The sequence below is a fragment of the Giraffa tippelskirchi genome, chromosome 6, assembly GCF_054371585.1.
Source record: "Giraffa tippelskirchi isolate mGirTip1 chromosome 6, T2T-mGirTip1v1.2.pri, whole genome shotgun sequence".
Lineage (NCBI taxonomy): Eukaryota > Metazoa > Chordata > Mammalia > Artiodactyla > Giraffidae > Giraffa > Giraffa tippelskirchi.
The window spans coordinates 28,300,614-28,319,654 of NC_137280.1; the positions used below are offsets into that span (position 1 = coordinate 28,300,614).

Below are 19,041 nucleotides of genomic sequence, written 5' to 3' on the forward strand. Positions count from 1 at the left end.
TGTGTGTGTGTTAGTTGCTCAGTTGTGTCTGACTCTTTGAGACCCCATGGACTGTAGTCGTCCAGGCTCCTCTGTCCATGGTATTCTCCAGGCAAGAATACTGGAGTGGGCGGCCATGCCCTCCTTCAGGGGATCTTCCCAACCCAGGGATTGAACCCGGGTTTCCTGCATTGCAGGTGAATTCTTTACTATCTGAGCCACCAGGGAAGCCCCTTTTATCTGGTAATCAGGTACAAATGTGAGAGTTGGACCATAGAGAAGGCTGAGTGCTGAAGAATTGATCTTTCTAATTGTGGTGTTGGAGAAGACCCTTCAGAGTCCCTTGGACTGCAAGAAGATCAAACCAGTCAATCCTAAAGGAAATCAAATCTGAATATTCCTTGGAAGGCCTGGTGCTAAATCTCCAGTACTTTGGCTACCTGATGCAAAGGGCTGACTCAAAGGAAAAGACCCTGATTCTGGAAAAGATTGAAGGCAAAAAGAGAAAGGGGAGGCAGATAATGAGATGGTTAGACAGCATCACCCACTCAATGGGCATGAATTTGAGCAAACTCCAGGAACGGTGGAGGACTGAGGAACCTGGCATGCTGCGTCCACGGCATCACAAAGAGCTGGACATGACTGAGTGGCTGAAGAACAGCAGTCTATCTGAAATAGAAAAGACTGTATCATTTGGAAAAAAATTCATATGACTTTCTGGTGACATCTTGTTATTTTTAAACTAGATTATCGTATAGTGATTTTTATAACTAACATTGTGTTAAAACTAGAATAATTTTCTATCCTTTTTTGGATACTCATCTGCTTATTTGTAAAATATTTGTGGAATAGCTATTTATGTGTTACACTGCCACAATAAAATGTAAAATAGGTACAATTTGCTTAGCAGTCGGCAATAGGTTTTGAGGAAATAGACATCACATGCTAGAAATATAAACATCTATTTTAGGCTGTGGCACAGATTTTGGTAAAGTATTTGACTTTGAGGGCTTATCATGAGCTTATTCAGCTTTTCACTCTATAGAAAGTGGCTTAAAAAGCCAGAAAGTGATGTGCAAAATTGCCTTCCTTTAGAAATACATTACAATAGATTTGCCTTTACAAATATACTACAATATACATATATATTGAAAAAAAGGCTTTGAGCTATATTTGGCTGGTTTACAAGCAGAGATCAAAGGAAAGAGAGTTTAGAGATAACAACATCCTATAACTGGAACATCCAACTTCTTCTGGATACAAATATCAATATTAAAAAGACTGAAAAGGATTAAAGAGCAAGGACCTCAAAATTTTTAAATAATAGTGAGATAAAGGGTACCATCTTTACACAGAATTCAGATGTTTCATTTGGTTTCATGATAGCCACCAGGAATTTGAGAGAGAGACCAAAAAAAGGCAATGAGGAAAAATAAATCAATCCTAATTTAGAATTATGTTTAGAAAATAAAAGTCAAAGCTTTGAATATAATTGGTGACAGATAAAACTCAAAGACCACAGTCTTACTAAATTATTGTGGTAATTATATTGCCAAGTTATCACAAGCCAGGATTAAAAGCAACTTTGAGCCCTAACACAGACTTGAACCAGCGGAAAGCTCTTCAGGCCACAAAAAAGACATACTCCTGAACATCCATATGAGGTGTGATTATGTAGTGTAATGCTTAAGAAAGTATGTTCTTGTGAATGAATTTCTTATCCTCCTTGAGTCTGCTCTCTCACCTGTGCACTGGACACTATATCCTCTCATTTATGAACATATTCTAGCAACTGTTTTTCTTTCTTCTTCATCATTAAAACTTCTTCTTTATGGAATTACTTCTATTATCCTGAAACAAGGTTATCTCCCATAAAATAAATACAGATTGAAAAGTATATATATATATATATGTGTGTGTGTGTGTGTGTGTATGTGTGTGTGTGTGTGTGTATAATTAAAATGAATTCTGTTATTTCCACATTTCTCTCTGGACTATATCTTGTTTTTGTAAATTCTACATTAAAATTTCATTGTATAGACATTGGTCTATAATCATTGTTTCCATTTTGTTTCCTCCCATTCTCTCCTGAACCAATCCAGTTCAATCTGACTTTTGTCCTCAATGCTGCTGGAAAAAGTAAATTTTACTGACATTTTAAATGACCCCATTCAATCCAATGGGCAATTCCTGACTCTCATTGAACTTGAGGAAGGCTTGACATCAGCATGTGCCATAGATAGATGCTCACTGTGCCTCCTTCTACTTTCTTTGCTCCCAAGATACTGCTAACTTGCTTTCCTCTAACTTCCCTGGCCTCTGTCTTTTAATCCTCCTCTGCTGCTTTTTCCTGACTTACATGTTCTCTATACCTGGAATGCCATACCTCAGTCCTCAGGTATTTTCTCTCTCTTTCCCGATGTATTCTTGTCCAACATTTTGCTTTCACATTGCCTCCTTCTCCCATTAACTCTGTGATTGTGTATCTAAATACTCACTTGACATTGCTACTTGTGTGCCTAATGAAAGGGAAAAAGTAGTGTGTCTAATAGACCTAGAAATTAACATGACCATACCAAAGTCCTATTTCCACCTCCACCCCAACATGATCATTGTCTATCTTCTTCATCCAGAAAAATATAACTAGTTTTTTTCTTCAGGTTTTTATGACAATAAAATCTAGAATTTTCCTTGACTCATGTCTTTTTCCTTCTACCTTAAATCCATACCCTGAGGAGTGGCACATAAAACTAAAGAAAGGTTTATTTCAATCAGAAAAACACAATTCAAACCATGAGACAACATTTTATACCCAATAAATTATCAAAAATTAAGCTCCCTGAAAAATATCATGTTGACTATGTCCAATATGAAGACATTGTCAGTTATAATTTATCATTATACATTATCAGTGATATTGTAGAGTAGCATGAACACTTGGGAAAACAATTTGCATTATGGGAATGTGAGTAAATTTAAACAATTGTGCCTTCTGTATACACTGAACTAGCCATTCTTCTCTGGGATCTGAGAGGATCTCTCACACTCTGTACTTGAAAATATATACAAGTTTATCATAGTTGTATTATTTGTAACAGCAAAACTGAAGGCAGTATAAACTATCTTTTAGAAAATAAACCAATATGATGCACTATATTCCTAAGTGAAGTGTAATATATGCATAAGATTGAATAAAGATGAGTGAATATGGATAAACTGAAGCAAGGGACCAAAACATGGGTGACTCTTAGAAACATTGGTGCTGGTGCTAAGTCGCTTCAGTCGTGTCCAACTCTGTGCAACCCCATAGACGGCAGCCCACCAGGCTCTGCCGTCCCTGAGATTCTCCAGGCAAGAACACTGGAGTGGGTTGCCATTTCCTTCTCCAATGCATGAAAGTGAAAAGTGAAAGTGAAGCCGGTCAGTCATGTCTGACTCTTTGAGACCCCATGGACTGCAGCCTACCAGGCTCCTCCATCCATGGGATTTTCCAGGCAAGAGTACTGGAGTGGGGTGCCATTGCCTTCTCCATTAGAAACATTATGTGGAGTCAAAAAACAAGTCTCAGAAAACTATAACAGTATGACATATATTTTACAACTTTCAAATAAGCAAAACTAAACTTTATGCTGTTTAGGGATACATTCATGCATAGTTAAATTATTTTTCTGGAAAAATTTGAGAAAATAATGGCCATAATATGGAAATGCTTGTTCCTGGTGAGAAATCAGACTAAGGCCAGGGATGGATAAGAAATAAAGAAATATTTTGACAGTCTTTGTTAAGTTGTAGGCTTATTGGTGTTCATGCTAATATAATGCTTCATAATCCATATGTTTTAGAGTTATATATTTATATATGTAAATATATTTTTTAAAAGCATACAATGAATATAGAAAATTCATGTGGAAATATGAATTTACACATCAAACAGTACCAGTATAACAATAGATATGGTGTGGCAATGGGTTGATTAATATTAATTTTCTTTTCAGTTGAGGATTTTCCAATGATCACATCTCACCCCCAATTATTTGATTTTTGTAATTATAAATTATTATTTAAAAATGAATGAAATGAGGTTGCTCTGATTGGTTCATGTAGGTGAAGAAAACATATCACAAATATATTGGTAGCTTTCATGGCAAGGTTTCATATTCTATGCATAATTTAGCCCTTCTATCCACCAAGAGAAGTGTAACATACATGGCAAGATCCTGAAATTTTATTTTTGAACTGTAAATACCTCAAAGAAGCAAATTTTTAAAGAAATATATGTACACTATTAATTTTTAATATATGGAAGTTGAAGATAAGATTTTATTATCAGATCTTGCCATTAATTTTTGTAAAGTCCTTACATTTCGTATATGCATTTGTACAAATTTATGATCACTGATGTTTTCTAATATTAGTGTCTTTAAATCTGCATTTAGTGAGGAAGATTATTTAGAAAATAATTATGTATCTTGAATCCTCTAAATCAAGTTTCTTTTTCTTTCCAAACTTTGGCCCAAATTACTATTGTAATATTTATAAAATCAATGTAAGTTAAAGATTTGTTAAATACCACTTTTGAATTTATATATAGTTAAGTAGTGATTTTTTTAAAAAGTACTGTTTATAGATAGAATAAAAATGTCTTCTAAAAAGTGATGACCATGCACTTAATTATATACATTTTTTATTTGATTAATCATTTTTCTATGAAGGCTCAATGTCTTCTAGATATATTAAGAGCATCATATTTAAACATCTATGAGATTAATTGTCTTTGATAAAATCATTTAATGATGCAAATATGCTTTGGATGTATGTTATATCATAATAGCAAAAGGATAATTTTTTTAAAAGTGGATCCTGATACAAAAATGGGTCCTTTCCTTATACCCTTTAATCCTCTTGACCTTTTAATTTAGATTTAATTAAAAAATAATAAAATAAATGGTTAGTAAACTTACCTGACTCTATAGTTGTCTAATTTAAAGTAAATCTTCTAATCTATCATTCAAAAATGGTATAATTGAAAAATAAAAATAAATGTAACCAATGAGCTGTGCTTTATTTTTTTTTTTAATAAATTTATTTATTTTAGTTGGGGGCTAATTACTTTACAATATTGTAGTGGTTTTTGCCATACATTGACATGAATCAGCCATGGGTATGTGAGCTGTGCTTTAAATATTTATATTCAATCTTCAATCTCTTGGAACCCTAATTTTTTGATCTTGTTAATGTTATTGGTATTTCTTAACTTTTCCTCATCTGTATACTAGAAATACTAGGGAGAATATCTAAAATGATGTTATAACAGTTGCCTATAAATAGCCTGATATAACCTGTATATTCAGAAAATGTTAATTTGTAATACCCATAGATTCCTTTAGAATACATATATTTAAAAATCTAAAATAATTCAAAAAGAGTTAATCTGGATGCCTAATCTAAAATTTTTACTCAAGATTTTGTATTGCTAAATGAAAATTTTAGTTATTAAAAAATTTCTTATTATAACATTGAGTTGCTCTCTGTGAGAGAAACAGGACTTCTGATATGCCATTTACAGATGAAAAATGAATGTTTGTGAAGAATGAAATACTTGCATAAGAAATACTGTTAGTTAATGACATATCAGTGCTGTTTTACTGAAAACAGGATAATGGAAGTCAACCTTTCATAGATTTGCTATAAAAGATTGAATAAATATAATCCAATGAATATAGTTAAACTTGATGGTGGCATCTTTTGTTTTATGTTTTAATGGTTTAATTTAGTCTGTTTCTTTAATAAAAGCCACCTCAATTCTTTTTGGCAATGTGCCTAGTATAAACAATAAATGATTGTGTATACTCTTGAATCCTTGCCTTACTCAGATTTGAAAGAGTCTTTTATGTTGACAAAAAGTTCTAGAAACCCTGTCTGTCCTTGAGATCTCTGCAATCATTAATTTGAATGTTCCAAAGTAAAGAATGATATCTAAGGAGAAGAGTCATTAACTGCCTAAGGTGCATCAAAATTTTAATTGGCATTTTTTAAAAAATTACTTGTATGCCCTATGGCAATGCAATATATCTTAAGTAAATTAAAAAGTGGGGGAGGAGAATACCAGCCACAATATAACAACTTCTTCAAGCTCGTTAGTAGAAAAACCCATTTCTATCCTCAATTTATGTGTTTTATGTAATCTATATTTTCTATACAAGAAAATTACTAAGATCATAGCTGGATTAACATTAAGCAAAATAAATGTTGTCATTTGGATCTCATTAGTATAATAGATAAATGAGAAAAATATGTAATTATTTCTCTTTGTTTATTGAGTATACAATTGTTAATATCACACATGTAATTACCACACTCACACACACACACACACAAACCCATACTCTATGCCAGTAAGTCAGGCAGTAAAGTATCTGCATTTCATAGACATTGTATTATACAAGAGAGATAATCAGGATATAAGGACTGGTTCTAACTATGAAGGTGGAAATCTTCAGAGACAACGAATTGAATTGGGTTGTACTACTTTCATTCAAATCTTTCTGGAGACAGGGACTTAGGAGTACAGTTAAATCAGTGGAGTGCACTGCCATAGAGTATACTCTATAGCCATTTGTTTTGATGGTCTAGCAAGTCATTTAGCCACTTTCTGATAATTTTTGTGGGAAAGTAGTTCTCTCCTTCAACAGTATACCTACAAGAAAGGAGACAGTTCACTGTGTTGCACTGAGAGGAGCAGCAATTAGGATGAAGAGATAATAACATGAATATTAAGAGGTTATATGAGAAATTCAGGAAGCAAAGAAGAGAAGAAAAAGAGAAGAGACAAGATTAATCTTGTAGAAAAGAGAACTATAGTGACTGCTCAAGAACATTTATGGGGACACTGACAGCATTTTAGGAAGGAGGAGGTCTACCAATTACACAAGTGGGAATTCTAGCTACAGATTTTTGTTTGTTCATTCTAATTACTATTCCTTGATTATGTCCTTTAGGCTTGTGAATTCTATGGTTATGTCAGGAACCCAGCAAATATGTAAAATAAACAATAAATAGTGACAAAGTATTACATCTTTTGTAACTACCCCTCAGTATACTGAGAAAAAACACTGGGAGAATCTTTGATATTCAATAACAATAAGGAGATAAATGAAGTTCAGAGAATTTAGCAACAAGAATGAAGTGTATTTTGCATCTATGTACAAAAGGATAAATTTATTATAGATAATCACACTAAGTAGTAAAAAAGTAAAGAGGTAAAGGATAATTTTATCATAGCGATAGGGAGAAAAATGTGACAGGAATTTCTCTAGCAAAATCAATTTAATCAAGCAGTCATGTTTTAAAAACTACTTAAAATATGCTTAATCTTAACTGTACTCAGAAGCAGCCGGATGGAACACATGATTTATTTGGTTGTCATTTCAAAGGTCCTTTGAAACATAAGCCATGTTCATTCTTGTTTAGTATAATACCCACACAGAATAGAAATGAACCTAGACTTCTCCATGCTTTTGACTTGGTTGAGATTGATCATTGACCTCAATACCAAGTCTATAATTTTGAAGCTTCAGAAAAAAATGCAGAAGAATATCTTTCCATCTTTGGATAAGCAAATATTTGTCAGAATACTTAGAAAGCACTAAAACATATAAAGATTATTTAAATTGAACTTTGTCAAGATTTAAAATTTCAGCTAAAGAAAGTGAAAGAAAATGAAAAAGCAATCATAGGTTGAAAGAAAACATTTGTAATGTATATATTTGTAAAAAATGGTATAAAGATTGTATAAATAAACACATTACAATTATAAAGACAAATGAAGCACCTAGTTAAAAAACAGGAAACTTTTAATAAGATATATCAATAAATGATTAGTAAACACATAAGAAAAGATTCATTAGTTATAACAGAGATGAAAAATAAAAACACAATTAAATGTTTTTGAATGTTGTTGAAGATGTGGAACAATCACAACTTCCATATGTTCATAGTGTAGTAAATATAGGTCAATGACTTTGGAAAGCTGATTACGAGTGTTTAAAATGAAGTTAAAAATATATTAACCCAGTAACTCACCAATTTCCTTATTAGATATTTATCTAAGATAAATGAAAATGTATCCATATAAAGACTTATGCATGAACGGTTCATTGTATCTTTACACAGACAATGAACAATTCATAAAATGTTGCTCAACAATAAAATGGGACAAGCTGTTGGCACAAACAGTGTGGATGAATCTCAAAAACATTATACTGAGTGAAAAAGATCAAAAAAGAAAGCAATACATATTGTAACATTTAATTTATATGACTATTTAGAAAGGGCAAAAGTAATTCTTGATGAAACAAATTAGAGTAGTTGCTTGTGAAGATAGACATTGACTGGAAAGGAAAACTATAGAATTTTCTGGGGTTATGAAAATGTTTATACCCACTATTCATAAGAGCGTGTGTTAATGAGTATATTTTGTCAAATTTTACTTAATTTTACCACTGAAGATCTGAATATTGAGCTGTAGAAAATGTGTGCCTCAATTTTAAAGTCTGACCTTTAATAGCATTTATTAATTTAAACAATTCAAAATATTCAATGTTTTCTCCTTTAGTCAACATCAAGAACAAGATGTACATATATATATATGTGCTATATATATGTACATTTCCAGTCTGCTTCTCTTGATATAGGGCTATTTATCTGGACAATAAAAGAATTGTTTAGAAAGCGATTAATTTTGATATACACACAATTATTTACTGTCTAATTTTTAACTTTAAAAAGTACTTTTTTCTTCACAATTGCTTTTCCATTATTATTTTAGTATGATAACAGACTGTAAATTTGAAAAGTTCAAATATGAAGTTTCATTTTATGGTTCTGATTCATTTGAAAGTCTAACTTACTGAGCATGAAATTAGTCAAGGTTCATTTTTATATTGCTATTCATCTCTTCCAGTTTAAAATTCAAACTAAATCATTAAGTGATATACAGTGGGAAATATTCTTGAAACTCAGATGAGATATAAAGAAACCAGAATATGTTTTTTCTAATGTCACTAGATATTAAAAGTAAAAAGTCTTAGAAATCAACGGCTAGCATAAAAAGAAAAAAATCCTCTTAACCCCATTACCATGAGATGACCACAGTTACCATTTTGTAATAAATCCTCCAGTTCACAAATACACAAAGACACACAGATACAACATGTACAAGCTATCTCATTGCATTATTATATATACTGTTTTGAAATCTATTTTTTACTCTAGCTGGTAATATGTCATGAACCTTTGTGTTTGCTAAGTCACTTCAGTCATGTCTGACTCTTTGTGACCCTATGGACTATAGCCCGCCAGTCTCCTCTGTCCATGGGATTCTCCAGGCAAGAACACAGGAGCGGGTTGCCCTGTCCTCCTCCTGTCCTGGGGATCAAATCCTTGTCTCTTATGTCTCCTGCAAAGGCAGGTGAATTCTTTACCACTGGTGCCATCTGGAAGCTCCCCATCCATATATTATTCTTATAAGACTTGTTATTTAATAGCTACATTTACTCCTTTGCTTATTAATTAACATTCATGATTTTGCTACTTTAAACAAAACAGCAAAGAAAATCTGTATATAACTTGAGAGACAAATATTTATAAAGTTTAAGGGTAAATACTTTTGATAATTAGTTATCTTTCAGATATCATACTACTGGCAGGAAAATACCAGGATATCTTCACTGAGAGTGTTTGCGGTTTTTCAGGTCTTAGACAATATTCTGTTTGAAAATTATTACATAGTTTCTTTCATTTATCTTTTGAAATCACTAGAAATATTTATTCTTCTAGATTTTTACTGTATATTAGCTTTTTAGCATTTTTTCTTTATGAACTCACTGTTCATATTTTGTATATTTCTATACATATTATAAATTTCATATTAATTTCTAAAAATTTTTTCTATTAAGCACATCAAACTGTTGTGTCTCATATGTATTTGTATATATATGTGTGAGTGTGTATATATATATATGTCAAATTTTTATTTCCTCTGATAATTCTTTAAATATTTATTTCATTTGGAGTATATTTTGATCACAGAAAATGTTTTATTCATGGAGCCATATCTTATCTCTTTCTTTACATTTTTTGTCATGTATGATAATGATAGGAAATATTTCTCATATTTAGATTAGTATCTTGTGTGATATAATCTTCTCCTATTTCTCTGAATTCATATAGAGTTAGGGCACTCGGGGCTGGTGCACCAGGATGACCCGGAGGGATGGGATGGGGAAGGAGGTGAGAGGGGTTTTCTGGAAGGGGAAAATATGTACACCTATGGTGGATTCATGTGGATTCATGTCAATGTATGGCAAAACAAATACAATATTGTAAAATTAAAAAATAGATAAATAAACTAATTTTAAAAATTTTTAAAAATTAAAAAAAAAAGAATTTGTTCCAGATATCTTCTACTCTTATATCAGCCAATACCACATTCTAATTATTACTTTTTATTGTGCATTCTAATTTTGCAACTTAAACTTTTTTCTTATACTTAAATATTTTCCTTGTAATTTCTATGTGATAGTTTGACAAAATACTGTATCGTTTTTTCAAGTAACCCAAAATACTTTAGGAGTTTTTGATAATACTGTAGTTTGATTCCAAAGAATGAGAGCTTTATAAAATTTAGTCATTTTAACAATGAATATAATGTGGATCTTTGTTTTCCAACTTTATGCCCTTCAGCACTAGAATACAATTTTTTATCATTTAGATTCTGTACGATACTCATTGAATTTATATCAACACATTACTACTTTTGTTTCTATTTACATTATAATATGCTTTCAGTTTTTCTCATTTAGTTTTAAGGACATACATAAACTCACAGTGAAAGAATAAAAACAGATCTTCCATGAAAATTTTAAAATAAATTTATAAATAAATATCTGAAGTATAAATAATTTCTGAAGTTGTCATTAAAAAAACTGGAGATAGTTATCCTCATGTGATGGTCATGGTGTATAGTAGTGGCCACAACATAAACTTTTTCTTCTTAAATTACATATCTATTCTTTCAATTACAAACAAATAATTTGTTTAGAAAAATAAGCATTCTTAAAACTGAAATTAATAGGAAAATATGTGAATGAAATACTTTGATGCTATGACATGTTCTGTCATGTGACTGATTCTCAGCTTTCTCTTTGCCACTTTTCATGATTGAGGTTAGAATGAAATGTTCTTTTTCCAGAATTCTTTTCATCTAGGTGTCATGATGTGAAGCTGTTGTCTGAATTAATGCTAATGCTGATATCTGAATTAATTATGAAGGGCAAAAAAGCCAAAATTTTTTATACTAGAATATTAAATAATCATGCTTATAGGAAGACAAACAGCCACTAAACTTGATGCTTACAAAAATTCTAGTCACATGTGAATTTATGTATATATTATTGCAAGGAGATTAAATGTGAACATAATATATATAGTATGGTCCTGTATATATGAATATATCTGTCTCTGTTTCATGAGATTGAGTGTTTTTCTTTTTCTTTTTACCTCTTGCTATAACTTTCTTGGGCTTCCCTGGTGGCTCAGATGGTAAAGAATCCACCTGCAATGTGGAAGACCTGGGTTTGATCCCTGGGTTGGGAAGATTCCCCTGGAGGAGGGCATGGCCACCCACTCCAGTATTCTTTTTTTTTTTAATTGATTTTTTAAATATTTTAATTGAAGGATAATTGCTTTACAGAATTTTGTGGTTTTCTGTCATACATCAATAAGAATCAGCCATAAGGACACCCACATCCCCTCCCTCCTGGACCTCCTACCCATCTCTCTCCCCATCCCACCCTTCAGCCTGTCATAGAGCCCCTATTTTAGTTCCCTAATCTTACTGCAAGTTCCCACTGACCGCTACACAGAAAACTATAAGACACTGATAAAAGAAATCAAAGACTACATAAACAGATGGAGAGATATTCCATGTTCCTGTGTAGGAAGAATCAATATTGTGAAAATGACTATAATACCAAATGCAATCTACAGATTCAATGCAATCCCTATCAAATAACCAATGACATTTTTCACAGAACTAGAACAAAAACATTCACAGTTCATATGGAAACACAAAAGACCCTGAATAGCCAAAACAGTCTCGAGAAAGAAGAATGGAGTTGGAGGAATCAACCTTCCTAACTTCAGGCTATATTACAAAGCTACAGTCATCAAGACAGTATGGTACTGGCACAAAAACAGAAATATAGACCAATGGAACAAGATAGAGAACCCTGAGATAAACCTACACACCTATGGGTACCTTATTTTTGACAAAGGAGACAAGAATATACAATAGGGCAAAGATAGCCTCTTCAGTAAGCGGTGCTGAGAAAACTGGACATCTACATGCAAAAGAATTAAATTAAAACACTACCTAATGCCATACATGAAGGTAGATTCAAAATGGATTAAAGACCTAAATGTAAAACCAGAAACTGTTAAACTGTTAGCAGAAAACAAAGGCAGAACACTTGACGACGTAGATCAAAACAAGATCTTCTATGACCCACCTCCTAGAGTAATCGAAATAAAAACAAAAATAAACAAGTGGGACCTAGGTAAAGTCAAAAACTTTTGCACAGCAAAGGAAACTACAAACAAGGTGAAAAGACAACCCTCAGAATGGGAGAAAATAATAGCAAAGGAAACAACTGACAAAGAATTAATTTCCAAAATATACAAGCAACTCATACAGCTCAATACCAGAAAAGCAAACAACCCAATCAAAAAGTAGGCAAAAGACCTAAAGAGACATTTCTCCAAAGAAGACATACATATGGCTAACAAGCACATGAAAAGATGCTCAATGTCACTCATTATTAGAGAAATGTAAATCAAAACTACAGTGAGATACCACTCCAGTATTCTTGCCTGGAGAACCCACATAGACAGAGGAGCCTGGTGGGCCACAGTCCATGGGGTCACAAAGAGTCGGACATGACTGAGTGACTAAGCAACAGCACATAATTTTCTTATTGAGAAAATACAGTATTAAAATAAAAAGTAAACAAAGCTTACAATTGTTCTTTTCACATCTAGACCAAATTTGTTTTAAGCTAAAGATATAATTACAAAGGAATTTTCCAATGGTACATTGCTATTTAAGTATCAAATTCAGCCAGCAATATCAATTTTTATTTAATAAATTTTAAAACAGTGAGATGAAAACAAGCAGAATCATCAATAGTTGGAGTTTAGAAAATAGTTTTAAAAAATGAAATTGTGATTACAAAACAATATATTTCTTATACAAGCAAGAATGATAAGACCTACAAATCATCTTTTCTGTGTTCTTACAAGGCAAGTATAGAAAGCTGTTTATCAAAAGTCTATTGGAGTGCATGGAAAGTAACAATATATGAGTATCAATTTTTGAAAGATAGGAAGCAGCAGGCATACCATAAGGACATGTATTAAGTGAGGATGTGAGAGAAAGAAAAAGCAAGAAAACAGTGAGTCAAAGAGACAGACACAAAAATGAATCAGACTGCCAGGAGCAGATTAGGCTTCTAAGCAAACAGCAGGCTGTGTACAAACACAGTCTTGAAGGAACTGTAGGATACATACTGGATTTTCCCCCCCAAGTCTTGCTAATTAAAATCAGTTCTCTAATATTAGCAACAGTATTTCTTTAAGCATAAAGACCTACAGATATATTATATACTGACAATAACCAAAATGCTATAGAGAATGTACTAGAATTGAGTTCATAAACTAATACCAAGAATAAACTTATAATTTATCTGTTTATATCTTTATATGTTCTACTATTCAGTTGTTTTTTATTGTGTTTTTATTTATCTCATTCATTAAATTTTACCTAATATTGCTAAGAAAAAATAGGCTTTAATCAATAAACAAACCATGGAGATATATATATGTATGTATGTATATATACACATATACACACACACACTACATACTTATATATACTTTCTTTTATAATTAATTAATTTATTTACAAGCTTAACCTCAGAACTCAGACAAATCTGGATTGCAGTGATGATCCTGCCTCTGGTTACTTTTAACAGTGTTAACCTTGGACAAGTAATATAAGTCCAATTTCCAAACTGTAAAATGATGATATTAATAGGAGTCTTTTCACATTATTTAAACAGGGGAGAAATTAAATGTAACAATTATAAGGTATAGTGTCAGGTACAGGGGAATCACTTAATAAATGCTTAAGATTTGTTTTATTTAACCTTCATTACATTGTATTCCTCATAAAAGCTCTATAAATTTAATATTATTCCCCATTTGCAGATTAGGAAAGAAAGAATGAGAACAGTAAATTTATTTTCCCCATCTTACCATCTTTTAACTTCGCAGAGGTGACAGTTGCTTAAAAACAAGAAGGATGGGGATAAAATAAAAATGTGTTTTCTCATTTTTGAGTGTATCTAGAGAGGATAGATCCTTGTACAAACAATATTATCAGTGAAGTGATTAAAACTATTAGATAACATTTGGAGAATTTTATTTTTTCCATATTTACACAATGATAATAGCATACATTGCTAATGTAAAGGAAATCCACAAAACCTTTGTGCTTCTAGCTTTATATACATTAATTTAGCCGACTTGATAGTCTGAGAAGTATCTTCCATTTTCTTTCATGGCCTCACTAGATGTGTACAGGTGAAAGCAAACACCCACACACTGCCACTAGTGCAGGCAAGCACACACACACTATCTTGACTGCATAATTAACAAAAGATATGGAACTTTTAATGATATTGGCAAAGATGATGAAATAGCACTGTTGATGTGTCTGCCATACTGTATATCTTTGAAATAAGTAGATATTTAGAATTTAACAGCATGAAAGGAAGTAAGAAATTAAGTTAGAAATCTTCAGTAAATAAATGTAAAGCAAAAAAAGAAAAGGAAGAAAGAAAAATAGAATCTAATCTGTAATCAATCTAGCGACATTTTCTTTGTACAAATGTGTTTGGAAACACCCCAGACATTTTTAACTGTCATTCTGACTGCAAACAGTTGAAATGTGTACTAAAAGGATTATATATTTATGAAGCAGTTTCATATGCATTATCTCATGAGATATTCAGAAGAATATAATGAGATGGACAGATTTTCTTTTTTAGTACCTCCTTCCATTTTAAACAAGAATAGCTGTTGTGGATTGCTCAAACAGCCAGTGAACAACAATGCTAGCACTAATATACAAGCCTTATCTCCTGGTCCAATATCTTCCCTATATATTATGTGTTTTCTTAGTAAAAGTGAAGATAATATATATCAAATTTTTATTTAAGATGTGAAAAATCAATGCAAAATATGGGAGACTGATGAATGTATAAAAACTTAGTGTTGATAATCTTATTCCTGTAGATCAGGAAGGCAAATACACAGTATCAACTATTAGAAAAAGTAAGAGAATCATAGAATCATAACTCAAGCATACTCAAGTATGTAAGGGTTTCTAATTCTTATAAATTATCTGCTTAGAATATTTTGAATTACAATAAAAACAGTACACTATAGTTAAGGAAAATACGCACACTTTGGTAAAAATATAGGACTACATGAAACATGTAGTATCTGACATTTTAAATTTGTTAGTTTGAATTAGAATTGGTTTATGTTTAAAAAGAGTTCTTGACAATACAGCATAAATTATGTCTAGATATCCTAAAATGAAATACTGAAGAAACACTTACAAATAGTCAGGGTACCAGTTAGTTTTCATATCTGTTTTATTAACTAACTTAATAATAAATAATTCGGTTTGTGTGGACAGAATCATGAATGTCCCAGTTGCTGATATAAGAGGGTCTACTTTTCAGATATTTAGAGTTTATAAACTATACACATTATCTAAAATTAGTGTATTCTGTTATCATATAAACATTGATTTTGAATATTTTGCATATTATTGTATATTAAAATTGGTCACATACCACTGAAAGATGTATTACATGCTTTCACTTTACTAAAAGTCATGCTCATAAATGAAGCCATGAGGCAAGAATTTTAAAAATCAAAGTATTTGTAACCACTCTAAAGAGATAGAATTCAATTTAAATTCACTTTTTGAAGAGATAATTTACTAGTGTTCTGAAGTCAGATTATGGAGCTAATTTGTTCATAGGATGATATATTTCCAAAGGAGTAATAATTGAATTTCACCACAAATGTTAAGCATCTTTTGTAAAATAAACTTCTTTTACCCATTAAATATTTCTGTCCATTTTTCCATTCAAAATACACTAACCTTGTCCTAAAGTTTGTAGGATGAGGATGTCCATCATATAAGGATAAGTAGTCATATTCTTCTTCTAGAGCAAATGACTGAAAAACAATTTGTATTCTATTTCGTTCTTCTGCTATTATTACCCACGTACAGTTTGCACCATTTGGATATCCATATGGAAAACCAGGGCTTTCTATAGTGCCATTCAGTCCTTTTAAAGTTCCACCACATGTATAAATAAATCCTGTAATAAAAGACAAATAAATATACATTAATATTATTAATAAAAACAATAACAATCTAGAAGAGATATTATTCTGAAAAAAGCCTTTTATTTTTCTAAGACCCATGCTACAATAATTTTGTAAATAACAATTTAAGGATTAGGTAAATTATCTATTTTTTAAATAGTAAAGCACCAATAGCAAAATACTAAAAGACATGTTATTTATCATACAACTTGTGCTTAGTTACAAACCAGTTGATGAAATAAAATCCTCCATACTACTGATTCATTATCCATTACATGATCCAACATGCAAGCACAATCCTAGAAGTAGTTCCAATAAAATTGTGGACACTCATAAACTACCATTTAAATTTAATGATGTTAGTATGCATTTTGGGTCTTGAAATATTAACTGCAGTATGTTTCAGTAAATCATGCTAACATTTTTGTATATGCAAATCTCCAGCATGCAAAGAATGCACCTTAGAAAAATCTGTCCCATTCTGATTCTAGCAGAGGGAGAAATGGCTTAGACCTAAAAAAAAACACACAACAAAAACAGAACAACAACAACAACAAAAAACTATGTAATTGATCTTTTGACAAGAGCACAATCCTAAACTAACCACATTGGAGTGACACCTAAGGTTGGTGAGAAAAATTGAATCCTGAACAACTTACTGCTGCCATCGTAAGAACTTCCTTACTAGTTCTATGGGAGACTTAAATTATTGAGAGCTTAAATGTTGAAAATACCTAGAAAAAATAGCATGCTTCTTAAAGAATTTTTTATAAATATATGATATTCTGTAGTCATATTGGGTAATGAAAGAATCAAAGATTTATCAGAAAATATGGTCCCCAGCATTTATCTAGACTAGTCTGTGGAGAGTTGCTCAGTAGTGTCTGACTCTTTGACACCCCGTGGTCTGTAGCCTGCCAGGCTCCTCTGTCCATGGGGATTCTCCAGGCAAGAATACTGGAGTGGGTTGCCATGCCCTCCTCCAGGGGATCTTCCCAACCCAGGGATCGAACCCAGGTCTCCCGCATTGCAGTGGATTCTTTACCTCTGAGCTACCAGGGAATCCTAAGAATACTGGGGTGGGTAACCTATCCCTTCTCAAGGGAATCTTCCCAACTGAGTTTTCCTGAATTACAGGCAGATTCTTTACAAGCTGAGTTATCAGGGAAGCCCCTAGTCTACATGAAATTGAAGCTTGGATCTAGAGCCAGGCAGCCATGGTTTTGATACTGGAAAATCTTATCAAAGGTCCAGTTTCTTGTTTAACTTGTCCAAAAGAATTTAGACAAGGAACACAAAACACCAAGGAAAAAATAAACAAACATACACACAAACACACACACCCCACATTGTGGCTGAGGAGCAAAGAAAACAAATAAGTGGTTTATTAAGGTTAAAGCAAAAGTTACACACTACAAGAGGAAGAGTACAGGCATCCTTGCCACAGAGGAGTGCACTACAGGATTCTTGATTCCCCTTTTTAATCTTAATTTTAACCCTTTGAAGGGATGGAGGGTCTTTTTGATTAGGGGTGAAATACTCAATGAGGGGATGGTTGAGATGTTGCCTGGATCGCACAAGGTTGCATTGGCTTGTGGTCTTGTACATTTGTCTCCTGTAACCACTGTACATGTAATCTAAGAGTCATTTTCCCTTAAATCTTCCCCTCCAAGTGCCACAAGTGGAAGATCCTATAGGGTCATCAGCTGCTTGTGCATTTTTATCTGCACGTGCTCCTCCATTTTTATGGTTAGAGTTTCTTGTTCATATGTTAAGAAGTTTCTGTTTTAGATGCCATTCCTCCACGTGTTATGGATTCATTAAGTGCAAAACAAAGAGGTATATTTCCCTCCTTCCTTTACATGAGGAGACTGTCCTTGGTCATGGCCCTTTCTTTCCTGCCTCAGTTTCAAAAATTCTGATGAGAATTTCTCATCATTTCTCATAAGAATTCCCAGATTTCATTTCCACATCTATGCATTCTATGTGAAGTTTAGGTACCATGAAGCTGCAAGTGAGAGATGTCCAGCTAATTTGGGGTGAGAGAATGCCATACTACACAAGTATCTGTATTTGGAACTGGATGTAGAGATGCGGGACATTAGGGATGCCTCTCTCTGAGAAGGAATGAGTACATATAATAAAGGTACAACTATTTTTTCAAAGTATAAGGAACCATTCATCAAAGACGGGAAGCCAGAGTTGTATATTATGGCACATGGAGGCTAATTTGGGTTGTTGTCCATTCATTCCACATGACCACCTTGCTTTTGCTAGGGGAGTCACTTCTCCACTAAATAGCAATATGCTTTGGAGTAGCTGACTCAATTGACTAGTGGTGAAGTGAATGACTCAGGACCGGATTAATCAGTATAACCCTATCCTCCTAGCCACATTGACTTCAGTAATGTACTCTGATTATCTTTATATACAACAAAGTGGAGAGCATGGGTTATTCAGTATGTGATAAGTGGCATAGGTCTTGTGATTCTTTTGCTTTTTCTAAAACTTTCCAAGAAGTTGGATGAGGCAAAG

The 19,041-nt window shown here is 32.5% G+C and overlaps 1 protein-coding gene across 4 annotated transcripts in view; it reads right to left on the bottom strand.

The window, feature by feature from the left end:
* The window catches only part of CSMD3 (CUB and Sushi multiple domains 3), a 1,311,921-nt gene that overhangs the window by 1,169,636 nt on the left and 123,244 nt on the right, over positions 1 to 19,041 (bottom strand). For all 4 annotated transcript variants that reach the window (XM_081504393.1, XM_081504396.1, XM_081504395.1 and 1 more), the window contains exon 2: positions 16,277 to 16,499. In XM_081504393.1, coding sequence (XP_081360519.1) covers positions 16,277 to 16,499 — 223 coding nt within the window. The remainder of the gene's footprint in view (positions 1 to 16,276; positions 16,500 to 19,041) is intronic.